Genomic DNA, 27,874 nt, shown 5'->3' with positions numbered 1-27,874 from the left:
CCTCTCCAAACTTGGGGCTGGAGCCTGTTTGGTTGCCAGTTTGACTAAGGTCAAAACCCCATGCCTATTTACAAAACCATGACAGTGTTTGTACCTGTATTGGATCTGGTACCATGTTTGAGGTTCAACTTTTATGAAAAGGCTGAGCTTGTCTTCTAACCTGCTCTTGATGAACAAACACCTGCTAAGTGCCTGGCCTTGTTCTAAGTTCTGGGTTGAGGCAATAAACAAGATGACCACATGATTACCATCCACCCTTGTGAAGTTCAGGTCTAGTAATTGTTAGCTCAAGAAAGAGTATTCTTGTCCAACCTACTCCACCTTTTTTTTTAAAAAAAAAATCCTCACCTGAGGATATTTTTTTCCATTGAGTTCTAGAGAGAGTGGAAGGGAGGGAGGAGGTAGAGAGAAAAACATTGACATGAGAGACACATTAATTGGTTGTCTCCGGCATGGGCCCTTACCAGTGCTTGGGAACTTGCAACCAAGGTATGAGGTACATGCCCTTGACTGGGAATCAAACCCAGGACCTTGCAGGCCAACGCTCTAACCACTAAGCAACCAACCAGAGCCATCCTACTCCATCTTTACTAGTTAAAATTTATTTCCTGATTACAAAAGTATTATATACTCACTGCTTTCTAAAAAAGGCAAATACAGAGAAATATAAAGGGGGAAAAATTATCCCTTTTCCCACAAACCATAATGACCACTTTTTTAGCATTTTAGTTTGTTGTCCATCAGTCTTTTCTGTATTTTAAAAAAATGTAGTTGAATCCTGGCTGGTGTGGCTCAGTTGGTTGGGGATCATCCCATGCATGGAAATTTGCTGGTTCAATTCCTGGTCAGAGCACATCCCCAGGTTGTGGGATTGATCGCTATTTCCCTCTACTTTCTTCTCTCTAAAAATCAACAAACTATTCTTCTTTAAAATGTAGTTGAAACTCTTTTATGTTTTTCATAAGCTTTTCTCCATGTCATTAAAAAATATTTGGAAATTCCATTTTTGTTGTTGATCTCACCTGAGGAAATGTTTTTTCCCCATTGATTTTTAGAGAGAATGGAAGGGAGGGGGAGAAACAGAGAAACATTGATGTGAGAAAGACACATCGATTGGTTGCCTCCTGCATGTGTTGGGGATCAAGCTTGCAACTGAATTATGTGCCCCTGACAAGAATCAAACCCACAACCCTTGTCGCAGGCCAAGGCTCTAACCACAGAACAAACTGGCCAGGGCTGGAAACTCCATTTTAAATAGGTATTATGTACCAGTTTATAAATTGCTCACTTTAGAGTATTGGTGGTTTCCTATTTTGACCAATTATTCATGTGTTGGCGATACTTGTGAATAAATCTGCCAAATCCCACAGCCCACCTTCTCATTATCCCTTAACTCAGATTTGCAGAAATGGAATTCTTACTTCAAAGGGTCTGAATATTTTAAATGGACACCCTCTTTTGATGCATGTAAACCTGCTATGACTGAGAAGGTCTGAGGGAGGAGAGAGGCAGCTGTGGCCCTGACTCTGAAGTACCTGTCCCTCCTGCTGATGATTAGTGAAAGTCCAGCACAGCCCATTTGCTCTAGGCCAGGTCTCCTTTGCTCTCCCCTGAGCAGATGTGGATAGCACCCTCTTTGAAGCAGAATATGGGGAGTGGGTGGAGGGCACTGTTCTAGGAGTCTGGCAACCTGTAGTCCAGCCTGTGTCCTGCTCCTCTAGTGCCACCCAGTCTCCATCTCTTTATCTGGAAAGAATAGTAACCCCTCAAGGCAGGAGACCAGGGATGTGCAAATACTGCAGTGTCCCCAAACATGCAGTACCGTCAGCGTCTCTGGCAAGTCATGGGTGTTCAGCAGGTAAAGTCAGGCAGTCCTGGGCCTGGTGAGCAAACACAGGAGGAAGAAAACATTTTCCCTCGTTTCACTTAAGATACCTTAGGGTGACTCCTTGGCTCAATGTTCCCATCAGGCAGGGAGACTTCAGCATGACTAGTAGGTTGTATTGAGCAATTCAGATTTTCATCATGTTTTCTAAACAATTTTTTTCTACAGAAGTTTTGTCTTTATAAAAAATATTTTATTTTTATTTCAAGTAATTTCTTTAAACTTTCAGATGCAAAGTTTGAGTGAAATCTTCAAAGATACAAAGGATTAATGAATGGTTCATGGAGTCACAAAGAAACCCTTTGGATGCAATTTATCTCGAGGCCTATCATGGATCACATTAGAATGAAATAAGAGGCATAGTTCATCTTATTCATATTTACAATTACAACATTTGGTGTAATTATACTTGCTGTTTTATACATCAGAACAAGATGATAAAGATTATACAGTGTGAGGTCAATGTATAAAATGCTTCATTAAACAAAAGGACTATCCTGGATTTTAGATTATTCAAAACAAAGCAAACCTCAAAACAAAACAATTTTTTAAATCCTCACCTGAGGATATGTTTGTTTGTTTTTAATTTTTAAAAACTGATTTTAGAGTAGGGAGAGAAACATCAACGTGAGGAAAACATTGATTGGTTGCCTCTTGTACATGCCCAGACTGGGACTCGAATCTGCAACCTTCTGGTGTACAGGATGACACTCCAACCGAGCCACCTGGCCAGGGCCAAGACAGTTTTAAGTAGCACTGAGGCAGCACAGCCTGATATCAATTACCCTCTGTTAATACCCTGACATCCCACTCAATCCCCCAATTCAGAGAAAGAGATCCAAACTTTCAATGATTAGAAGTTAGAAACAGGATGAGTGTAACCATCATTCTAGTCTCAAACTGAATCTTTTAGATATTTAACTCTTCAACTTCTTAGCAACTCTTCAATAAAACAATTGTCTACTGGATTTTGGGTTTTCCTCTGTATTTTTTTGTGTGCAACTGTCTATGCCTATGACAAAGTCTTCTTCCATTTTCCTAAACTTGACTTAGAGGACGGGCCTGGCTCCAATAAGCCGGATCTTGGGCTGAGTCTCAGAACTCCAACTTGCCCTGGGAGCCTTTGTCAGTCACTGAAGTTAGGACTGCTGCTGTGGCAGCCTTCTGATGTCACCCACACCACATCCTTTGAGGACCCTGGTTCCTTGCAAGCTGTAGTGGATGGGGCCTCCCAAGTTCCTGTGAGCAAGGAGGCTAGGTGGGAGGTGCTGCTGCTGTGTCGGCCCAGCTCTGGGATGTCAGTCCCTGCTGCCACAATGACATAGGCAGAGGGAGAGAGGACCTGGTTGTAGGCTTTGACAGAGAAAGCAGCACCTTGTTTACTAGGGAAAGAAAATAGGAAGTCGAGCGCGCCCAACCCCTCTTCACTTAAGCATCAAAGCTCAGATGTCAGGGAGGCTGCAGGAGTCCCTCAGAGCGTGGGCAGTGCCACTCAAAAAACTTGGGTTTCCAGCCGTCGGACTTCCTTGACCACAAGATCAATGTTAATAATTGGGTTAAAGTACAGGGCCCAGTAAAATAAACAGTTGCAAACAAACTGAGGAATGAGGGGCCAGAACATGGCCACAAAAAGCCCCTGTGTTGATACTTTCCAAAAATGGCTCCACATCCTCTGAGGCACAGTCCTGAAAAAGAAGAGAAGCATTTGAGAGGTGGAATAGTGCTGGCAATTCTAAAGACAACACCAAAGTGCTCAGACTTTGGCTGTCTCCCAATGCAGAGTCAGGTGGCCTGGCTGCAGAGACCTTGTTTTCTGTCCCCACTGCCTGAGACACAGCTTTGCCTGACCCATTCATCTTCAACTCCCAGGACACAGCCTAGACGGTGCTTCTCCGGGCACTATCTACACCAGGTGAGGCATCCCCATTTCAGCCCCATCTCCACTTGCTTCATTGCTGTGTCTCATTTGTATTTTCTCTGTGAGGCTGTAGACCTTCAGAGTAAAGACTGTCTTCGTTACCAAAAGATCTGCAGTGCCCAGAAGCAAGCCAGGGGCAGAGAAGGGGCTCAATTAACTGTACATGAAGAAAGGAGTTCACTGAATTGAAATAAATGAGGGAGATTCTTGTCAGGTTCTCAGAACTATTCATAAGGCTGCTCCTGATTGATGAAGCCAAGACCTTGCGAATTACACAGGACATTTCAGACTTCAAGGATACTGTGGTAATGTTACTTCTGCCTGCCAAGCAGCCATTCCCTTTCTTCTAACAACACCTTCTAAGTTTTCCTTTGGGGGTGCCTTCCTCCTGTACTCTTTTCCATGTGGTCTGGGTGGGGCTGAAGACAGCCCCTGGTGAGGGATGAGTACATGCCTTGAGCCTGGACAAGCAGAGCCCCACATATCCTGCACCAAGCGAAGGGTTCAGGTGAGCATGTGACCCAGGCTGGGCCAATCAGAGTAAAGGCATGTGAGCCCTGAGACTCACAAGTACTATAGGGAAAGAAGTGCTCTCCTGCCACAAGGTGCTGAGCTGCTCCGATCTACGCGTGGAGTGACCCGAGGCCCCACTTAAAGAGAGCTGCCTAAGGCTGACCAACAGGAAAGAGCAGAGTTGCAAGAGGGAGACAGAGCCAGTCTGGATGGTAGCATTTAGGTCTCTGCATCCAGCTATGTGGGAAGCCTTAACTGGGCATTTCCCTTTTTAGGAAAGCCAATTCAGATTGGTTTCTGTCACTTGCAATCAAGAGTCCTAAGTCAGTGACTGTCTAGTCCGATTCTCATTTTAGGCATTAATCCAGAGACCTTATTACTGTTCCAGTTAGCAGCAGAGCAGGATTAGAACTCATGCCCATAGGATTTCTCACCAGATCTCTTTATGCTTTACCATAATGCTGTTGTTTTTTATAAAGCACCTTCATTTTCCCACTTGTTTATCCCCTAATTATTAAAATCTTTCATGTACACCCTCCATTCCCAGGAATTATATGGTAGGGTACGTGGGATAAGATATATGGAGAAACACTTTTAACAATGAGCACCATGAAAACCTCTCCACCCTGCTACCACAAGGTAACTTTTCCTATTTGCTGCTTAAGTAGGTGCTTAAAAACCAGAACACGAGTAGTCTTTGTGTTTAAGTAATACTTTAGACATCTTTTCCAGTCCCCATTGCTCCACCTATACCCAATATAAAAACACACTTACTTCAGTTCACTTCTTGACCAGATCCTCCAAAAGGAGAATAATTCCAGAACCGAGAGTAACATGGCATTGACGATGAGAAACCGAGACGTCCAATAATGGACTTCTAGCCAGTCCCAAGCAAATTCAGCAATCAGCTGGTACGGAAGGAAGGAGTATTTGACAAGGAATTCTCTCCACTGTTTCCATGTGGGCTCTCTAAGATCCTTTAAAAATAACACACAAATAAAAATGGATAAAAAAATTATGAAGATCAACTTTTATACAAAATATAATATTGTGGTTAGTCCAGTGAGTTTTACATTTATTAACACACACACACACACACCCCTAAACCATCTAAAATGAAATTTCCATCAACTCATCTTATAATAATTAATCTTACATTGGCTAAATATTACCAAAGAGGTTGAACTGAGATGCTTGTTACATAATTCTAGAAGTTCAGAAGTAAAATCTAATCAAGAGTTATAAAAAATGGGGTTGATATGAATTGAAATTAACCAGTTTTATAATTTCATCATCACTGCATGTGTAGCTCAGTTTCCTAAATTCAACATCTTAGCTGTGGTAGAAAGTTAACAGGTCATGGAAAAATTAAACACAAACCTTGGAAAAATAATTTTTGGGAAAATAATATCTGATTACAGATATTAGCAGATAATTAACAAAAGTATTTAAACAATTCAGAGGCATCCATAAGTTAATGGAAGGTCAGCAAGACTGTGTGCAATGAGTATTCCAAGAAACAAGTTAGCCTGATGCACAGACAGGGGTTGCTGGGGCTTGTTAAAATGGAAAGGCCAGGTAAATTTCTAAGCTCCCAGTCCAGGAAGGCAGGTAACAGCTAAAAAGTGGGTAATTAAAGAAACATTGTGCAAAGGGGCTCATCAGCAGGCTTTAAACTATATCCAAGGCTGAAGTCAGGTAGGATACTTGCCTAAAATGTTTTAAAAAGGAGATTAGGAGGTTTAGGAATTCTATTTCAACATTTATGGGTGTGGATCATAAATGACAATTCCTATATCCATGTGACTTTTTAAAATATATATATTATTTATTTATTTTTTTTACAGAGAGGAAGGGAGAGAGAAAGAGACAGAAACATCGATGAGAGAGAAACATTGATCAGCTGCCTCCTGCACACCCCCTACTGGGAATGTTCCCGAAACCAAGGTACATGCCCTTGACCAGAATCGAACCTCGGACCTTTAAGTCCGCAGGCCGACGCTCTATGCACTGAGCCAAACCGGTTAGGGCCCATGTGACTTTTTGATGTAAACAGATCAGAGGGATTGCCCCAAGAGCAGCAATGCAAAGGACAATATACCCTCAAAACACAAGAAATCACCTAGTCAATGGGATCCACCAATAATTCTGAAGGATCCATGGGTCAAACTGAAGAAACAAGAGCCATGATGGGCAACCATTTCAGGTTACAAAAGGACTCCCATCAGTGAGCTGGACGCTGGCTTACTTTATGAGGCCAATAGGACAAATACTATCCCTGTCTTGTGGTAAGACAAGTAATCATTCATCCTTTGGGGATCCTATTGAAAGACAGATTACCAAGTTAGCAGACTCATAAATCTAACCCTCGGGCAATCGGGACCTATCCTATCTTTTATAATAAAAGAAATGCTGGTTTTCCCTCCTAAACATTTCAAGCCCAGAGGGTAGCCCCTCTTGCTATGCAATGTGGGAAACAAAATAGGCTTCTTGGGGTGGAAAAGTTCCTTTTTTTAAAAATCCTCACCCAATGGTATTTTTCCATTAATTTTTTAGAGAGTGGAGGGGAGGGAGGTGGAGAAGAGAAAGAAAACATCTATCTGAGAGACACATCTAGTGGTCGTTCCTGCACATATCCTGACCCTGGATCAAGCCTGAAACGTAGGTGCCCTTGACTGGGAATTGAGCCCACGACCCTTTGGTCCTCATGGGCCAATGCTCCCACCACTTAGCCAAACCAGCCAGGGCAAACATTCCTTCTTTATTTTCTTTTGTAGAAAATCCAAATGAAAGCCAGGAACTGTTTACTCTTTATGACAGGCTGCAGCCATGTCTCCAGTTCTGCAGCACACTGAGAAATGGTAGAATAAGTTCATTCAAGGCACTCTGCAGACCTACCAGAAGTTTGGTGAGGATGTCCTCCCCGGAGCTGTCTTCTTGCAGAGGACAGATGGTGTGGATGAAGGGTAGGAAGGTGTCTGTGTAGTCAAACAGGTAGAGGTACAGCAGACCAAGTCTGGGGGAGCTCCTGAGGGCATACAGCAGGAACAGGGACCTGCCTGGGTTCACAGCCTGCAGAAGATAGTGAGCACAAGGTCATGTTACAACCATGGCAGCCAGCTCCCACCTAGGCTCTGTCTGCAACCTCATGCCCTTTGCCACCAGCCATTTTTTGCGTTGTTTGCATAAACAACGAATGAATGAATGGAGAGAAGAGGCTAAGTTATATAAAGATCCAACCTCTCTCCACAGATAGGGAAGGGAGCGGGGATAAGAAGCATAGTCCGAGGCACTACTAGTAGAACACAACCTTTTTAGAAAGCAATTCTGCAAAATTAATCACTCTTTTTAAAAATATATTTTATTGATTTCAGAGGGGAAGGGAAAGGGAGAGAGAGATAGAAACATCAATGACGAGATAGAATCACTGATCAGCTGCCTCTTGCATGCCCCCTACTGGGGACCAAGCTCGCAACCTGGGTACGTGCCCTTGACCGGAATTGAACCCGGGACCCGTCAGTCTACAGACTGTCCCTCTATCTACTGAGCCAAACCAGCAAGGGCCAAAATGTATCTCTCTTAAAAATGTTTTAATTTAACCAATTTATTAGTGGGCACTACTTAACAAACATATTCTGAAGTGAAGAAGGTCTTATGTACAAAATGCTTAGCATTGCATTGTGTATGACAGAGAAAAAATAAAATCTGCGACCAGTATAGATATTTAACCATTGAAAAATGACTATGAAAAGTTTTGGAAAATGCTCATGAACAATGTTAGGTGAAAAAAAGATTCAAAGATGTGTAGCAATCTGATCTCAATGGTATCTGCACCATGAAAGCAAGGCGTTGTTCAGGGCGAGATCCTTTTCCTAGGGGAGCACCTGGGTCACACCAGTTGTCAATAAACATTTGTGGAATGAATACACACAAAGGACTGTTTAAACTATGCACAGAAAATTGTCTGGAAGAAAACAGAGCAAAATGCAGTGTTAACTGTGTCTGAATCTCAGGTAGGATTATGACAATTTATTTTCATTTTCTTTACTTTTGTAAACTGTTACAATGAAGTGTACTCATATTTTTCCTGATTATAAAAGTAACTAAAATAATTCAACTTACTTTATGCTACTAAGAATCAAATGAAATGGGCAAAAGATATGAATGGACATGTCACCAAAGAAAATGTAAGGAGAGCAAATAAATATACCATTGGTTGATCAGTCACTATTATGAGCACTGACCACCAGGGGGCAGATGCTCAATGCAGAAGCTGCCCACTGGTGGTCAGTATGCTCCCACAGCCAACCTCCTTCAGCCCCTCCCCCCGGCCAGCCAACTTCCCACAACCCCTCCCCCCTGCCGGGTGACGTCCTGCGCCCCCCCCCCCCCCATCCAGGTCCTGATCGCCAGCTAGGCCGAGGGACTCCACCGGTGCATGAATTCATGCACTGGGCCTCTAGTGCTTTAATAAAATCTCAGGATTGGGGGTGAAGGGGGACAGATGAAATAAGAATGCCCATGAGTCAATACATGTTGAAGCTGCATATGAATACACTCTTGCCTCTATTTTTGTTTATACCTAAAGTTTTCAATAGTAAAAGATTACTTTAAAAAGGAACAACTTGCCCTAACTGGTTTGGCTCAGTGAATAGAGCATCGGCCTTCGGACTGAAGGGTCCCAGGTTCGATTCCAGTTAAGGACATGTACCTTGGTTGTGGGCACATCCCCAGTAGGGGGTGGGCAGGAGGCAGCTGATTGATGTTTCTAACTCTCTATCCCTTCTCCCTTCCTCTCTGTAAAAAAAATCAATAAAATATATTTTTTTAAAAAGAAAAGGAACAACTTGTGAAATGGCTGACTCCAGATTTGGGTACGGAAAGGTACAAGAATAACTTGAACATCTTGTCAGTGAGAAAGGAAAAGTATCAAAGACTAATGAAGTCATGTTAAAAGAATTCACTAGCATGCACATTATTCTTCAATTCAAAAGTTAAATTTAAAAAACGAACTCAGAAAATAATTTGAGGAACCTCCTCCTCAAAAAAGATGGAACGATATGAGCATCAATTAGAATAATTACTGAAATGTATTAAAACACATCAAGAATGTTAAAATCTTCAGTTAATGATCCTAAAGAAATTGGTCACCTTAGAGATTAACAGGGAGTCAAATCATTCTTCTGAAACTGCTAAATAAAGGGAAAGAATCAAACACTTAATCTGACTTTCTCGTATAAACTGTTCTTAGGGTAATCAAAATAGTTGTTGAGGGAAATTCCCTCCCCCCACCTTTTTTTCAGTTGTATTTCAGCTAACAAATGAAGAAAAATGAGCTCTGGCCAGGTGGCTCCGTTGGTTGGCACTTCGTCCCATACAACAAAAGGTTTCAGTTTGATTCCTGGGTAGGGCATATACGTAGGTTGCCGGTTCAGTCCCAGTCGGGGCTCATGGCAACCAATCCCAATCTCTCTCTCTCTCTCTCTCAAAAAACAAACAACAACAACAAAAAAACACCAATCAGTAAAATGATATTCTTAGTGAGGATTTAAAAAAAAAAGAAGAAATGAGAGAATTACAGTATCGCCATTTTGCAACCCTTAATGAACTAATGAATCTAAACAATCAATGGTCACAGTGGCTGCAACCACAGAAAAAGAGACAATTGAACATTATAAACATTACTAGAGGCCTGCACAGGTAGGGTCCCTAGGCCTGGCCTGCGATCAGGGTGGATCTTCCCTGGCTGCTGACAGCCGGCCCCGCCCCCCACCACCAGTCACCCTGTGTGTGTGGGGCGACTGGCAGGCTGATCAGGGCCCCGCTCACTTTCACCCACCTTGGCCTGGTGCCGCCCAGGTCTGCCTCCACCCACCCCGGTTCCCTGATCCCCATGGGGAGATCAGAGCCTGCCGGCTGCGGGAAGGGACCAAGAGGTTATTCAGCAGACACCAATTTCACAATCAGGGCCTGTGGGCTGGGAGCAGCTTCTACATTAAGCGCCTGGCCCCTGGTGGTCAGTGCGTGTCATAGCGACTGGTTGTTCCGCTGTCCGGTCGATTTCCATATTAGGCTTTTATATATATATACTAGAAGCCCGTTGCACGAAGTTTCGTGCAATAGACTTTCCTTCACCTGGCTGCCAGCACCAGTTTTCCGCCAGCACCAGTTTTCCTCTGGCCACCCGTGGATCGGAGCGCCTCCCGCCAGCGCGATCTCTGGCCACCCGCCTATTGGAGCGCCTCCCGAAGGCTGGGGGCAGGACTCGGGGTGGCCGATCGCGCTGGCGGGAGGCACTCTGATCGGCGGGTGGCCAGAGGAAAACTGGTGCTGGCGGAAAACTGGTGCTGGCAGCAAATAACCATCACTCCACTATGCCCACGATTGGGCCGGTAGAAGGCTGGGGGCGGGACTTGGGGTGGCTGATTGGGCTGGCGAGAGGAGCGGGGGGCGGGGACTCGTAAGCCTTCCACTGGCCCAATCGTGGGCATAGCGGAGTGATGGTTATTTGCATACTTCCCTTTTATTAGGTAGGATAGACTAGAGAAAATTCATGCACTGGAGGGGGGGGTCCCTTAGCCTGGCCTGCCCCCGCTCTCAGGGGTTGGAGGTGACCCAACAATCAGGGAAAGGCAACGCCCCATCACACCTCTGCTGCTACCACTGCTGGAAGCACAAGCCTCAGCTGGCCCTGGTTACCTGAGCCTCAAGTGGCCCTGGGCGGCTGGGCAGCTGCCATCCGAGCCTTGCCTGCGCCTCAGGCCAGCCCAGGGTGGCTGGGGGCTGAGGGGTCTGGGGGACTCCAGAGGCAGGTGTGCAGAGCGACAAGGCCCGCCTGACGCCCCAGCGGGGCTGAGGGGACTGGGCGCCACCATCTTGTGGTTGTGGGCGCAACCATCTTTGAGGGCAGGGCAGTCAATTAGCATATTTCCTCCTTATTGGTTGTGGGTGCTGCCATCTTTGTGATGTCATGAGGGTCAATTAGCATATTCCCTCTTTATTAGATAGGATGAGCCTCTTGATGGGAGAAAACACCATTTACCTATGAGGTAGTCTTGCCAAAATAAGAAACTGAAACCAAAGCAAGCCTCTAGATCAAACTACTAGAGTACAGGATATGTAAGGGACAAAGGGACCTGTTGGGTGACAACATAGAGAGACAATTAGCAAAATTCAAGATGTGGGAAAACTACAGGACAAATTATCTGGTTTCTTCAACAAATAAATACAGGGTAACAAAAACAAGGGGGAGGACCTATAGACTAAGAGACTTAGGAGACATAACAACCAAAAGTGGACTTTGTTTGTACCCTGTTGGGAACAAATCTACTGGGGAAAAAAAAAAAAAAGATGTGGGATATTTGAATACTGACAAGTGATAATATATAGAGAATTATTTTGGGGGATACAATGGTGGTATTTTAATTATTTTTATTTTTTTCAGGCTTCATCTGGTTTTATTCTTTTTTTCCCCTTTTCTAATTGAATTTATTGGAGTGACAATAGTTAATAAAATTATATAGGTTTCAGGTGTACAATTCTATACTACATCATCTGTATATTGTATTGTGTATTCAACTCCCCAAGTCAAGTCTTTTAAGGGCTCCTTAAGGGGTAAATCCTCTCAGATTTTCAAAATAATCTTTAGGTGGGGGTATTATTGAAATAAACATGGCCCTGGTATGGACAGATGGCAGTTTTTTATCCTGCTTTTGTGTATGTTTGAAATTTCCCATACTAATTGTTTTTAGAAAAGTCTAACTTCTAAAAATAACTTTGTGTCCTAACTTAGGTGAGACATAGACATATATGGGAGTACTTCATTCTAAAGTATTGTTTCTCAACATTTTTTTCATTATTACCCCTTAAACATCACTTGCAGAAGGACAGGCTCAGTTCATGCCTCTTAGGTTAAGGTTAAAAACCTATAGAACAATGCTTGTGGTGCTTGCAGTCCGGCTGTAGGAGTGTGGGACCTACTATATACTGAGGGTGGGAGGCAGGGCTTCAATTGTATCTGTGATGTTTTCTTAAGCAGTTGGGCATGCAGATGATTTATGTTCTCTATACTTCTTTCAATTAAAAAACACACAACAGAATTCACCTTATATTCCCAGAGATTTTGGGGGGGCTTCACGCCTAGTGCTTTGACGCGCTCCAATTCCATGAGGATGGCTCTTCTGTGGCTGCTGTTTTCTATGGTATATGGTGCCCTTGAAAATTCTTCCTCTGTTAAAGTTAAAAGCAATCTGTGGTGGAGAAAGTGATAGGAGGATTGTTTTGAGATTGTGTACTGGAAGCAAACTTTCCACAGAATTCCATCTTATCAACACAAATACTTTAGCCTTGAGGTAAGGTAAGACATCTAATATGTGAAATACTATTAATAACAGCAAACAATTGACTGTCTACTATTTGCCAATGACTATGTGAAAATACTTTCATAAATCATCATTGATCCATTTAACAATTCTGTAGGGTAAGTGGCCTTATGCTCATTTTGTGGATGAGAAAACTGGCTCAGAGAAATAAAGTGAACTATCCAAGCCACACCCAGGTCTGCTTTGCTTCTAACCTTTGATCTTTCAGTTATGTACTCTAACCTCTCACATATTACTCTGTTTTTTATTTTCCCCCCTTTTTTTTAAACATCAGAAATGGGACAATTTTATTTATTTATTTAATTGGGGAGGAGGGAGAGAGAGACATCGATGTGAGAGAGAAACATCAATTGGTTGCCTCCTGTAGGTGCCCCAACTGGGGATCAAACCCACAACCTGGGTATGTGCCTTGACCTGGAATTGAATCTGCCACCTTTTGGTGTATGGGACGACGGATGCTCCAACCAACTGAGCCACACTGGCCAGGGCTTACTCTGTTTTTTAAAATTGTGTGTGCAGCCCTAACTGGTTTGGTTCATTGGATAGCATCTGCCTGCGGAGTGAAGGATCCTAGGTTTGATTCCGGTCAAGGACATGTACCTTGGTTTCAGGCACATCCCAAGTGGGGGGTGTGCAGGAGGCAGCTGATTGATGTCTCTCTCTCATCGATGTTTCTAACTCTCTATCCCTTTCCCTTCTTCTCTGTAAAAAATCAATAAAAATATATTTTAAAAAAATTGTGTGTGCATAGAAAAAAAGTTGGGAAGAAAGCCAATAAAACATTATGACATTAGAAGTAGTTGTTTTGGGGTATTAATTTAATAAAAATAATTGTAGATGTCTTATCTATTCCCTTTCATCAGAAAACACAAATCCACCTGCACAGTGATTCATTGTTAGAAACTCCCTTGCGCATTGGCAGGTGAGCCACCACAACCACTGTTGGGGGACTGTGCACTGATGTCCTCCTGTGGGTAATTTGGTAATATCTAAGTAGCAAAGGTTTACTCCCTTTGATCCAGCAATCCCAGTTTTAGGAATCTGTCCTCTGGAAGAAAGACAGTTCAGTTATGCAAAGATATATTGTATTAACTAGAATTTTTTAAAACCACAATTCTGGGCTGGGGAGGGGGCACACTTTTACACAAAAAAACCCCAGGCAATTACAGTGGGAGCATTCTGGTTCCACAAGAGAGTCAAATATTGGAAGTTCAGTTCAGGGAGGAAAGTGACTGGGGTGGGAAGTGGGACAGTCAGGCAGCCTGGCAGTGAGTGGCCTCCAAGTCTGAAACAAGCAGCTACTCTCAGCACTGTATGGTGTTCTAAGTAACATCCCTACACAGTCCCTCTAAGGAAGGGAGGGATCCCAGTAAAGATGGACAGTGCTCTGGAAGGGCAGGGGTTTGTTGATGGGCAAAAGCAGGCCTCCTCAAGCAACTTGTGAGTTCCTCATACTAATGAGTTCCTCCAGGTACTTGCTATAATGTTGTGTGAAACTGTCTATAAAAGGAAAAAGAAAATAATCCAAACATATTTTGGTAGAGATCAATTAAATAGACTCTAGCACAGCGGTCGCCAACCTTTCGGACCTCATGGACCACCAGTGGTCCGAGGACCACCGGTTGGTGACCACTGCTCTAGCATATAAACATACGTATGTCTATATGTACATGTACACAAATATGTAAATATAGACACAGATCTATTTAGTACACCGTATTTTCAGTTTAAAACAGTTTGACAGTTCCTCAAAGAGTTAAACACACACTTATGACCCAGCAATTCCATTCCAAGAGTTCTGAAATACATGCCCACACAAAAACTTGTACACAAATGATCACAGCAGAATTGTTCATAATAGACCCAAACTGGAATCAACCCAAATGTCCATCAACTAAAGAATGGATAAATAAAATGTGGTATAGCCACATAATGGAATATTACTCAGCCATAAAAATGAATGCTACAACTTGGATGAACTCTTAAAACATGATAAGTGAAAAAGCCAGACATAAAAGGCCACATATTGTATAATTCCATTTATATGAAATACTCTGAATAGGCAAATCCACAGAGACAGACAGTAGAATGGTGGTACATAGGGCAGAGTGATGGGGGAAACAAGGATTGACAGCTAAAGGGGAAGAGCTTTCTTTTTTGGGGTGATGAAAATGTTCTAAAACTAGAACATTATCGTATCTGTGAATTCATTAAAAACCACTGACTGTACACTTTAAATGGTGAATTTTCTGGTATGTAAATATGTCTCAATAAAGCTGTTTTAAAAAATGGCAGTGATGTGTCAAAGATTTTGCTCCTCACCTTCCATTTACTCTTTCGGCTAAAAACCTGTCTCTGTAGAGAGAGGCCCAAGGGCCCAGCTGCTCCAGCCAGAGGACAACTTCTTCCGCTGTCCATTTGGCCACAGCCTTGTGGACCAGGAGGTCATGCTCAGATTCCCTGCTGCTCCAGTGATACACGAGCAGGACCACCTGGGGAAAAGTGACAGGGTTTTTAAGACAGAAAAGTTAGAGGTGCCAGTTTCTAAATATGTGAATGTGGGGCAGGGAAGGGAAGAGGCTGAGCTTGAGGGGAATTATGCCAAGTCTGTACACAGAAGCAGGGCAAGGCCAGTGCCAGAAAGCGGGGGAGCACAACTCTTGGCAGGCTCAACTCTCTGCTGACTGTTGGTTCGTAAGGGAACAGAGACAGGAGTGGGACTCTTCACAGGGTACCTGGGAACACTGAACCCATGACCCCATCATCCTGGCCAACATGACTAACTCATATGCTTTTTCTATTGAAAAATTTATAACGTTTAGATTTCTGTAGCATGGAACTTAAATAAAGGAAATAGTCTTTACATTGGGAGTTAGTAAAAGGCTGTGCTCAGGACTCTATCAAGGCAGACATGGTCTCATATTCCAATTCTGTCACCTATTTCCTCATCTCTAAAATGGGAGAAAGATGAAATAGAGAAAGTTAATATTTACTGGGCTCTGACTATTATGTTGTCTACTTGATAAGCAACATCCTCAAAGAATCATACAACCCAGCAGATTTCAATGTATGCGCTGAATTACCACAAACAGCTATGTCATCAATCATTTAGGTTATTTAAACAGAACTGGCTTCAGTAGAAACCCTGGGAGGGTGGGGACAGTGAAAAAGTTATAAACTTACTGCCACACCAGTTAAAGCTGTGAGCACTCCTGAAAAGAATCCCCCTCCTCTCTGCTGATTCACTCGGCCTGTGTTGGGAGCTGCAGAAATCTGATCATTCCCATATTTCTGAAAGGCTGCAAGACTCTGGACTATGTCATTATTCTGCTGAATGTCTTCAAATCGCATTCTAATGGCATCAGGAAATAATTTTTCAATGGCATCCCTATGGAGAACAGAAAAAAAAAATCACAACAGAGTTGTTTTACTAAATATACTTACAATATTTAAAAGCCAAAACAAAACTGTCAACATTTAATAATATGCAAGTACTCTAGTACTTTTTTTTAAAATATATTTTATTGATTTTTTACAGAGAGGAAGAGAGAAGGATAGAGAGTTAGAAACATCGATGATAGAGAAACATCGATCAACTGCCTCTTGCACAACCCCTACTGGGGATGTGCCTGCAACCAAGGTACATGCCCTTGACCGGAATCGAACCTGGGACCTTTTAGTCCGCAGGCCAAAGCTCTATCCACTGAGCCAAACCGGTTTCGGCAGTACTCTAGTACTTTTGAAACAGCAAAAAAGTGGGACATATTAAGAAAACAGCTAAATAAAACACAGTATATTCATACAATGGAACACTACATAGTTTTAAAAATGAATTTACTGGATATCAGTTTACCAAGATGGATAAATTTAAGACATACATATTATTGAATGAAAACAGTAAACTTTAGAACTATACAGATAGAATACCACTGATATGAGAAAGTGTTTGCATTTCTTATTGGCATATATATATATATATATCTGTTTAAAAGTCTGAAAGAAATCACAAATAAGTCATAACTGAAGCTACTGTGGGACAAAGGAAGGAAGGATTATAAGATGAGGAGCGGGTCAAAGAATTTTTAGCTTTATCAGTAATGCTCTAATATTTTAAAAGTAATGCAAACAAATGAATGTATGTATGTACTTCTTAGGTCAGTGGTTGGCAAACTCATTAGTCAACAGAGCCAAATATCAACAGTACAACGATTGAAATTTCTTTTGAGAGCCGAAAACCGACTTCGGCGCATGGGCCATGAAGTTTCAATCGCACTGTACGTGCGCGCCCGCACGTGGTATTTTGTGGAAGAGCCACGTTCAAGGGGCCAAAGAGCCGCAGTTTGCCGACCACTGTCTTAGGTTATTAAAAATTAATTTGTGCCCTGGCCGGTTAGCTCATCGTCCCAATACACCAAGGTTGCTTGCAGGTTTGATCCCTGGTCAGGGCACATACAATCAACCAATTAAAGCATAAAGAAATGGAACAACAAATCAGTGTTTCTCTCTCTCTTTCTCAAAATAAATTAATTTGTAAAAAAAGAAAAAAGTGAAGTTGAGTAGTAAGAGAAAAGATCAACCATCAAGACCAAAGTGTTTGTAAATACACCTCCTGTGAAAAAGAGAATGTTGAATTAATGTTTCATGGAACTTTTTGGTACTCTATTAATACCAAGACAACAACAGAAGAAGAGACAAGGAATTTAGTTTCAAAGACCTCATAATAAGCAACATCCCCAAAGAACTTTAAACATTACAAACATTATGAATGGAATAACCTGATAACTGAAAGGTGTATTGCCATTTATTGTGTGATGCTGTATATGCAATAGAACCTACTTCAATTAATGTGATAGCTGGCACAGAGGTTAGTCAAAGACTATGAAAGTCAGCATCAAACCAGTTATTCAGAATTATACAGTTACTAGAGGCCTGGTGCACGGATTCGTGCACTGGTGGGGTCCCTCAGCCTGGCCTGCAGGGATCGGACCAAAACGGGCAGTCTGACATTCCCTAAGGGGTCCCGGAGTGCACGTGAAGGCATTCTGCAAAGTTGCTCAGTAGCTCCTGTATTGAGTGCCCCCTGGTGGTCAGTGCGCATCATAGCTACTGGCCAGTTGGCCGGTTGCTTAGGCTTTTATCTATTTATCTATCTATCTATCTATCTATCTATCTATCGATAGATAGATAGATAGATAGATATAGATAGCCTTTTCCCCATTAGACCTAGGGTGTTTTCACTTAATACACATCAATAAAAGGTATTATATGGCCTGGCTGGTGTGGCTCAGTGGTTGAGTGACGACCTATGAACCAGGTCACAGTTTGATTTACCGTCAGGGTACATGCCCAGGTTGTAGGCTTGATCCCCAGTTTGCGGGGGGGGGGGGGGGGGTGCAGGAGGCAGCCAATCAATGATTCTCTCTCATCACTGATGTTTCTATCTCTCTCCCCTTCTCCTTTCCTCTCTGATATCAATAAAAAAATATTTAAAAAATGTATTATGCCAGAACCAGTTTGGCTCAGTGGATAGAGCGTTGGCCTGTGGACTGAGGGGTCCCAGGTTCGATTCCGGTCAAGGGCATGTACCTTGGTTGCTGACACATCCCCAGTGGGGGGTGTGCAGGAGGCGGCTGATCGGTGTTTCTCTCTCATCGATGTTTCTAGCTCTCTATCCCTCTCCCTTCCTCTCTGTAAAAAAATCAATAAAATATATTAAAAAAAAACACAAAAAAAAACACCAAAAAAACAAAAACAAAAGAGACATTACTTTAAAAAAAAAGTATTATATGGCAAAGGATTACAAGCAATGGTCTGATAACAAGAAATTCTTGACTGTAAACAAATCACAGTCACCTATGAGGAAGGGAGTCTGGATTTTCAGGTCCTTGAGCTCCCTGATTTACATTCCAGCAAATCCAGAATGACCACAGTGGAGGTCAGCTCTGTGTCTCTGTGTTTTTCAGACATGGCTGCCCCATTAAGAGAAACCATATCGAATAAGCTGTATGTGCTACCAACATGGACTGAGCATACCTGAGGAGAATATTGACTTTGGGGAAACCTTCCCATTTTTCTCTGCATTCTGGACACTCGGTTTTCTTTGAAGAGGTCCACCATAAAGCTAGGCAGTGCCGGCAGAAGCTGTGCCCACAGTTCAAGGTGGTGGGGTTAATCAGGATGTCGTAACAGCAGTGGCAAGAAAATTCACTAACAGAAATCTGAGGGCTGGTGCTCTCGAGGGGATCATCTTTCTCAAGGGTCATCATGTTCAGGTCATGTTGCTGCGACTCCTCCATCTCTTAGCAAATTGTGGGAATCACAGGCATAGAAAATTTCAGACTTAGAAAACTGCTGTAAAGCATCATTAAATCTAGAAAAAGAGAGAGAAAGCAACAGAAATAGGACAATTAGTTTAGTAGGTATTTGAGATTATTGCCATTCAATTAAAGCTAATTTTTAAATGTGACTAATTTGATTTCTAAAAATCCACACTCCAAAAACCAGATAAACATTATTGAATTTCTTCCTGGCCTATCTGTCTTACTTTTGAAAATTAGGTAAAGCAAAATAGTGTAGTGGCAAGTTCAAGAGACTTGGGAGGCAGTGTGGAGAATTCTAGATCCTACTCTTTCATAAATTTCTTCTGAAAATTTAATTTCTCTAGCCTCAGTATTCTCAATTAAAATCTTTTCAGTGGGTGTGATTTAAAATAAACCACCTTCTTGGCCTGGTACAATGTCTGGAGTTGGCAATAATAGATGTATTTAAGACCTAGCCAGTTTGGCTCAGTGGATAGAGCATCGGCCTGCAGAACAAAGTTCCTGGGTTCAATTCCGGTCAAAGGCATGTACCTTGGTTGCAAGCTCCTCCCCGGCTTGGGCCCTAGTCAGGGCTCATGCAGGAGGCAATCAATTGATGTGTTTCTCTCACATTGATGTTTCTCTCTGTCTTTCCCTCTCTCTTCTGCTCCCCTTAAAAATCAATGGAAAAATATCCTTGAGTGCGGATTAACAAAAAACACACACATGTATTTCATGTAAATAACACATTTTGTCCAAATAAATCTGCTTTTCCTTTAGGTAATTATTTATTTTATAAACATTCGATTTCAGAGGCTCCCACAGGAGCAGTTCTAAGAAGTGAGTGAAGCCTTGTTTTTGAGATGTTCTGTGCCGATCAACCCCACCATGGCTCAATATTACCCTTTTCCCCAAATCAACCCAAACATGCATATCATGCCCTCTGGATCTGGCCAATTTGGTCCCAGAGAAATATGCTAATATCACTAATATGCAAATGGCAAAGGACCCATTCTCTTCTTATTCTCAGCTGGGTCTCAGAAGACTTTTACTAAGAGGCAGTATGATGAAGAATACCATGGAGTTAGAATCTCAACTCTCCAACACACTAGCTGTGACTGTGCATAAAATTTCTTGAGCTCCCTGAGCCTTTTTTCTCAGCTATGAAATGGTGGTAACAGTACAAAACATTCAAGACTTACTGTGAGGACTAGAGACCGTGACAGTAAAGTGGATAGGATGATGTGTGGTTGTAAACAGGGGCTAAAAAATGATTACTCATTGTGTTCCCGGTATTATCACAGTATAGGCACTAGTGGGTGAGTTTCTTAATGTCGCTATTGTGAAAGAAAAAATGTAAATCAGTCACACTGATCACACAGAGCTCAGTTTACACTTTGCAGGCACAGTAGTAGGTAAGAACACAAGTCCCAAGTCTGGCCAGTGTTGCTCAGTGATTGAGCGTTGACCCATGCCCCAGGAGGTTGCCAATTCAATTCCAGGTTGCAGGCTTGGTACCCAGTAGGGGACATGAAGGAGGCAGCCAATGATGTTTCTCTCTCATTGATGTTTCTATCTGTCTCTCCCTCTCCCTGAAATCAATAAAAACATATTGAAAAAAAAAAGAAAAGAAAAAAAGAACACAGGTCTCAGGATTGGGCTGCCTTGGTTCTTACCCCACCTCTGCCCTTTACCAGTTATGGATCTGGACCTCTTTGAGTCTCAGCTTTCTCATGTATAAATGGGGGTGGTAATAGATTTACTCCATCAGGAGTTTTTTTGTTTGTTTGTTTTTAAGATTCTAAGAATTTTTATGACCAGTTAAAGAGAAGAGTCCATATTAACCTGAGAATATGGGTCACTCTGTATCACTGAATCTATCTTTTTAAAAAAAGGTATTTTTCAATTATAGTTGACATTCAATATTATATTTGTTTCAACTCTCCATTGGGAGGTTTTAAGGATGAAATGAGAGAATGCAAGTAAAGTGCCTAGTACAGAGCTGGGCATATAGCAATTCACCTAATTTTCAAATGTTGTGATATGAGAATTTTATCACCCCTTATAAGGTGAACATTTTTAAACAGAACATGATAACACTATAATTTAAACTAGCAAATCTATAAACAAAGAGTAGCAGAAAATACAATGAAGTATTAGTAGTGGGTGTGTTGGGTGGAGAGAGTCATGATTGTTTGTTTGGTTTTTTTTTTGTACTTATGAAGCTGATCTTAATGAAAATGTCTGACATTATAATAATTGTAAAACATATATATAGCCCTAGCCAGTTTTGCTCAGTGGATAGAGCATCGGCCTGTGAACTGAAAGGTCCCAGGTTCAATTCCGGTCAAGGGCACATGCCCAGGCTATGGGCTTGATCCCCAGTGGAGGACTTGCATGAGGCAGCTGATCCATTATTCTCTCTCATCATGGATGTTTCTATCTTTCTCTCCCTCTTCCTTCCTCTCTGAAATCAATAAAAATATATTGATAAAACAAAACAATATTTATTTATTTATTTATTTATTTATTTATTTATAAAAAGTATACTGTATTGTATTTCTTTTGGCCAAACACTAATGGGAGATTTTCAACTCAGAATAAACAGAACTAAATTTTAAGCTTAGTGTTAATTTAAATAAATAAAATAATACAGTTATTTACAATCGATGGTAGCAAAGAGGGAAACAATCTTTGTACAGGCCTATTAAAAACTGTTATATTTGGAAGAAAAGAATCTAAATAAATGTTCTTAATGACAAATTCTAAATTATTTCTGATAATCACATTTGCTCATTACTTGTATGTTTAGGAACACTTTTTGTTGTTGCTATTAATCCTCACCCGAGGATATTTTTTCTATTGATTTTTTATTTTAGAGAGAGCAGAAAGAAGGGTGAGATGGGGAGAGAAAAAAATCATCAATGTGAGGACAGGGAAAGCTGGGGGTGGGGGTAGCGGAGAGCGAACCTGCAACCCAGATATGTGCCTTTGACGGGGAATTGAACCTGAGACCCTTTGATGCACAGGCTGATGGTCTAACCACTAAGCAACCCTGGCCAGGGCTGTTTAGGAACTTTGAAAAATTTTCTAAGTGCTTTACCTTGTACAGTCTCTTCAAATTGCTAAAGAAGAGATCTTACATATAGGTTTCTGGAAAAAGAAATCATTTTGAGTAGTTTCTTTACTTGGTTAATAGTTATTAAACAACTACCATGTGGACAGTATCATCCCAGGAAATAACTGCAACACTGCTATTTACTGAACTTTTCCTATGAGCTTGGACACTGGGAAGGCCCTTTAGCTATATTCATATTCACAGCTGGACTCAGTGTCAAAGGAAAGATACCAGGCTTCCATTGAGGGCTGGGCAAGGGGTCAGAAAAGAAGGGCCTGACTTGGGTGCTGCGCTCAGTGTTTTCATGGGGAACAGTGAGTGATATAGGAGCTACAGGTGAGATAAGGGTCTTATGTGCCTGGTTAAAGACAGGTGAGCCAATGGGAGCACATAAAGGTTTCAGAGGCAATGAGATGAGCACAGCTGTGCTTTAGGATAATAAATCTTATCAAGAAGGATTAGGTTGGAACAAGTTACAAATGAACTGTTATCACTGCTGGAACTAAGGTGACAAAAATGAAAATGGCAAAGATAGTAAAAGGAAGAGATCAATCTATCCAAAAGGTGTTAAGAAAATAATTTATAGCCTCTGGTTGGGTAGCTCCGTTGGTTAGAGAGTGTTGTCCCAATACACCAAAGTTGCGAGTTTGATCTCTGGTAAGAACACATTCAAGAGGCAACTGATGAATGCACAAATAAGTGGAACAAATCGATGTTTCTCTCTCTCTCTCTCTAAAATCAATAAAAAAAGAATAATAGTATTTCTAATAATAATAATACTAATTTGTGGGCTTTGGTGGCTAGAGAGGAAGAAAAATCCAAGATGGTGGCTAGGTTTCAGAACTGGAGAAGAACAGTACATCTGATAGAAATGGGTCACTATAAAAAGATGGGGCCACCTTGGAAAGGTTAGTTGAATTTTAGAAAAGTTGAGTTTGAGGTGATGTACAGCTGTCTAGTGAGCAACTGGAGACACAAACAGAAGTTAAGAGTGAGGCCAAATGCCCTGGCTAGTTTGGCTCAGGGGACAGAGCACTGGCCCATGGATTGAAGGATCCCAGGTTCGATTCTGGTTAAGGGCACATGCCTTGGTTGTAGGTTCTATCCCTGGCCCTAGTCGGGGTGTGTGCGGGAGGCAACCAATCGATGTGTCTCTCTTACATCAATATTTCTGTCTCTCCCTCCTTTCTACTCTCTAAAAATCAATGGAAAAATATACTCAGGTGAGGATTAAAAAAAAGAGGGAGGCCAAGTGTATGGATTTCAGTCATTTGCAGAGAAATGACTGTATATGAAGTTAATTTCTCACAAATTAGCCTTTTAAAACTAGAATGCCCCAGTAGTTCCTAGCTTAACAGATCTGAAAGTTTGTTTTTCATGAGAGAAAACAAATCACCCACTGACATCAGAGAGTATTTTATAACTCATATTTTGAAAAATTGAGGTGGCCACTGTTTTATAATTGTCTTCAACAAACTAAAAACTGCATGGACTTTGAATACAACTTAGGAATTTGGCTAGTTTCATTTTACTCTAAATTCAAAAAGTGAAAGCTAACAGAAAGAATATACATCTTAACCAAATTCAGTTGATCTTTTCTGCTATTTCTACCTGTATGTATTAGGGTTGTTTCCATGAAAAAAAAAAAAAAAGCAGTAATTTTAAAGGATGAAAGTGCCTCTTCAGTGATAAAATCGAGCTCAGACACTAAAGTTCCCAGCTGTGGGTTCTGACTTGGGCAAACACACCTTCCTCCACTGGTAGTGATTAAATGCCTCTTTGAGAAGGCCCAGTGTTCATGAGGATGCTTATAGCTGTTCTCAGCACGCTCACCAGCAGGTTGGAGCTGTGAGGTTCCTGGCTCTTTCTGAGCTCCTTCACAAGTAAACATGTGTTAGAACATCCCGATAGCCTTCTGGTCTTTTCCCTTGTCTCAAAGGCCTCAGGGAGACTGGGGGCCTATGGTTAGGAGTGAGGCAAGAGAGTCATCCCATTCCCACCTCCAGTGCCCTGTTTACATGGATACACTTAAAAGTCTGTCCTCATAACACTACATTATCCCAATAATGTAATCAATAACAGTTACTAGTTCAAAGGACTGCGCTGCTCCTTTATTATCAAGGCCACATCAGAGAGCTGCTATTGCAAAGCTGAGAAGTCCAAACCAGTGAAAACAAACTAGAATCTAACAACACTGCATTTTGAAACATGAACTCTCACATGTGACTCCTAAAGTGAGTATGCTGTCCTAGGAGATAAATAAGCAAACATTCACAATAGAAATAGGGGTGAGGTCCTGGCCAGGGTGGCTCAGTTGGTTGGGTGTTGTCCTGAGCACTGAAAAGTTGCTGGTTTAATTCCCAGTAGGGGGGCATGCAGGGGCAGCAAACTGTATTTCACTGTCACGATGTTTCTCTCTCCTTCTCCCTTCCTCTCTCTCTAAAAATCAATTAAAAATCTTTTATAAAAGGAAAAAGAAATAGGTGTGAGGGTGGTGGGAGCACCCCATTTCTGGCACCCAAGTCCACCTCTGGGACACCATTATAAACAATACCCAAATACTACAGACATTAGTAAATGTTCAAAGAGTGACTACGCATTTCTAGTGACTATGAAAAAAAACAAAAAGTGCCCAAAGGTAAGCAGGGCAAGAGTCAGCAATGGCAATAAAAGAGACTTACGTGCACTTCTGGCAGGTGGCAAAAACTGGCTTTCATTAAGAGAAGCCTTTACAAGAGAAGCATTTCCAGGCTCTTACCATACAGAACCTTGTGTTTTTCTGGCTCCAAACAGATCTTCTTTCTGGATGAGGTCAGAAATCACTAGGACAAAGGTAGCTAGTAGCTCACTGGATGTTGACTTGCTGCCTGAACTTTTACGCCCGTGATTTACTGCCTGTGAGTGGTGTTGAGCAAGAGGAAAGAGCACATTGAAAAGGGTGTCCTGGCTCTCTCTAGAGACTGTCCTCCTTCGTTTCTGTTACATGGCATATATTCAATGACCTATCCTGTATTAAATGCTGTAGATATACAATAATTCAGAAAATTATCAAAAACTACTGGTAAGTACCAGTAAACCATACCTTAGCTGTTATTTATAAGCGATTCTGTTATGATGCACATATTAAAAACTGACGTGTCCTTTTCAGGTTTAGCTTGCTCTTATACTTTTTGCACATTACTGTTTGAGTAGTCTTTGCCTCTTCGACCAAATCCTGAGGTCAGAAACCAACTGATAGAATTCTATCATCACACCTGAGTTGCAGGCACAAAGCTGGGCTCCAGAAATTTGTAAATGAAAATCAAATCAACAAAAATTGACTCCCTATCACAGTAATTTCCTAGATCCTCCATCAGAATCACCTGGGAAGTTTGATGATATCTGGGAAAGAGGATATCACCAAAGGATATCTGGGAGAGAGGCTCAGGAATGTACACGTTAAACAAGTCCCTCAGGAGAGATTCTTATGCACACAGAAGTTGGGTAACTACACAGCTGTTCCATACAGGCACATCTCCTTTTATTGTGCTTCTATTTATTGCAATTCACAGATGTTGCATTTTTTAAATTAAAGGCAGGACCCTTTACCAGCAAAAAGATTACAACTTGCTTTATTGTGATACTTGCTTTATTGAGGTGGCCTGGAACCAAAACCGAACTCACAATATTTCTGAGATAGGCCTTTACAAAAAACATTTATATGCCCTAAATATATGTTTCAGACAACATATGGGTAAGGTATGAACAGAATAAAGTTTCAGTAACACTACTAATCTCATGAGCTCTTCTCTCCAGGCCCTCCACTCACCACTGCCCAAACCATCCTCCTGAAACACAATTCTGATCAAGCCCTTTCTTTGCTCAAGCCAGTTCCACCAATTATTAGTTGTTTGACCTCAGGCAAATCGCTTAACCTTTGTTCTGTTTCCTCATCTGTAAAATGGGGATATTCATAGTATCTTCATGATAGGGTTGTTGATGAAATGAATTAACATGTGCACAGCACTGAGAATAGTGCCTGGCACATAGTGCAACTTAAGTGTTAACTATTATTATTATTATTGTGATTATCCCCTACTATGCACCTATTCATACTCTAGTCCTACATATTAATTCCTGCTCCTTGCTCATTTTGCCATATCACGCTGTTCCCTCCATCTGTAACACAGCTCCACACCATCCGCGTCAAAAGTGTCTAGCTGACAAGACCCAAATTAACTTTCTATTTGAACGTCTTTAACGACTACCTGCCCCCCCCGCAATTAATCCTTCCTGCCTCTGTGCATTAATATGTTTCCTCATCTCAAATACTGTAATTTCCCTGGAGAAGCTGGTATAGTTCAGTCAGTATAGTCTCCAGAATGAGAGAGACCTGGGTTCCAAAGCAGGCCTCATTTATTCTCCCTGAGCCTCTAACTTCCCATTTACTAAGTTCAGGATAATAATATATACTCTGAAGGAGGCTTAAGTGATAACTTCTAACCATAGATACTAATGAATGGTCGACAGGTATTAAAATGATTAATAGTTGTATTTACTGAGTGCCAGCTGTATAAGTAGTGCCAGCACCAAGTACTAGAGCATTTAAAAAAAAAAGAGGAAAGAAAAAAGAACTGGAGAAACAATATTTTATCAAGTTTATGAAGATAGACAGGAAACAAAACAGCCATAACAAAAACAAACCAAACCATTCCCTACGCACGTGCGCTCGGAAAGGACTCGGGGGTGTGCCTTGAGGAATGGGAGGGGGAGTGACCCTCCTTCCTATTGGCCTTTCAGAGTGTGACATAAAGGCAACCCCCAATGGACTAACGAATGGGCTTGGGCGGGGAGGACCCAACAGCTATTGACTCACTCCTCTCCACCAAAGTAGGAGGGCAGCCGCCTGGGGCACTGACAGGCCCTGCCAAAGATTCCGTTAGACCCACAGCCTGAATCTCATTTGCCTATTCTTTTAAAAAATAAAATTCCCTTTTGCACAAGTTCAGATTTCTGCCCGTAGGTACGGAACCACAGAGCTGGTTCTAGCCTTTCCCCAGTGTGACTGTGCGGTTTCACTTTCGCCTTTCTGCGCGCCCGTTATCCTATTTTAAAACGGGAGCAATCGTTCCGTTTGGTGGCAGGTAGTGCCTCGCCAATTAGAACTGAAGCCCAGCCTGGCATTCATGAGGAGCCTAATAAATTCTGATCGCATTGTCGCAGGCTGCGGCAGGTGCTCCTCGGGGGCACCAGTCGTCCCCCTTCATCGTGTGTGGAAGCGACCCCCCTCCTCGGCCTGGGGTGATGCCGGAGCGACAAGCTGATGCTGACCCTCGAGGGGACACCAGCGAGGCCCGCTGACCCGCCGTGCCGACGTAGGGCTCTAGGGAAGGGATGGGGGAAGTTGGCCAAGAAGGGAAGGGGTCTGCGCCTCAAGGCCAGGACCGAGGTTGCTCAGAACTCGGGCCTGGATAAGGAAAGCCCCGCGCGCCTCCTCGGACCTCGAACCCCAGGCCCGTTCTCTACACCCCGCCCCGAAATCGAGCCTGGGTCTCCCTCTCGCTATCACCCGCCGCGCGGCTGCTTACCACTGCGCTCAGGCCGGGGCCCACCCGTCCGTTGCCCCAGCCTGGACCCCGCGGAAGTAGAGGAGGTGGCAGCTTCACTTCCGGAAGTAACCTAAGACTGCCAGGGAAGGTGCCCGGGCTCGGACCATAGAGGAAAGGTCGCACTTGTTTCCCAGCTCCCCCACCCCGCGACCTCCCCGCTGCCTAGAGCGGC

At 42.4% G+C, this 27,874-nt stretch overlaps 1 protein-coding gene across 1 annotated transcript; it reads right to left on the bottom strand.

Annotated features, from left to right (window-relative positions):
* Positions 1-63: 63 nt before the first annotated feature.
* Positions 64-27,869, bottom strand: BFAR (bifunctional apoptosis regulator). The gene is made up of 8 exons (XM_079794326.1): positions 27,682-27,869; positions 18,731-19,067; positions 15,881-16,085; positions 15,020-15,189; positions 12,421-12,565; positions 7,215-7,388; positions 5,091-5,293; positions 64-3,570 (listed from the first exon to the last, which is right to left on the bottom strand). The coding sequence occupies exons 2-8, from the start codon at positions 18,991-18,993 to the stop codon at positions 3,378-3,380; spliced, it is 1,353 nt and encodes a 450-aa protein (XP_079650452.1). The 5' UTR covers positions 18,994-19,067; positions 27,682-27,869; the 3' UTR covers positions 64-3,377.
* Positions 27,870-27,874: the final 5 nt, after the last annotated feature.

This window comes from Cnephaeus nilssonii (assembly GCF_951640355.1).
Source record: "Cnephaeus nilssonii genome assembly, chromosome: 2".
NCBI classification, from domain to species: Eukaryota; Metazoa; Chordata; class Mammalia; order Chiroptera; family Vespertilionidae; genus Cnephaeus; species Cnephaeus nilssonii.
This window is presented reverse-complemented; position numbering and strand designations above follow the sequence as displayed.

Bases quoted from the DNA above. Each gene is read 5' to 3' on its own strand.
- BFAR (XM_079794326.1), bottom strand. From the start codon at position 18,993: ATGGAGGAGTCGCAGCAACATGACCTGAACATGATGACCCTTGAGAAA. The intron at 16,086-18,730 runs GTATGCTCAGTC...TGTTCTCCATAG, and splicing joins AAAGTCAATATTCTCCTCAG to GGATGCCATTGAAAAATTAT. The intron at 5,294-7,214 runs GTAGGTCTGCAG...TTATTTTTAAAG, and splicing joins ACATCCTCACCAAACTTCTG to GATCTTAGAGAGCCCACATG.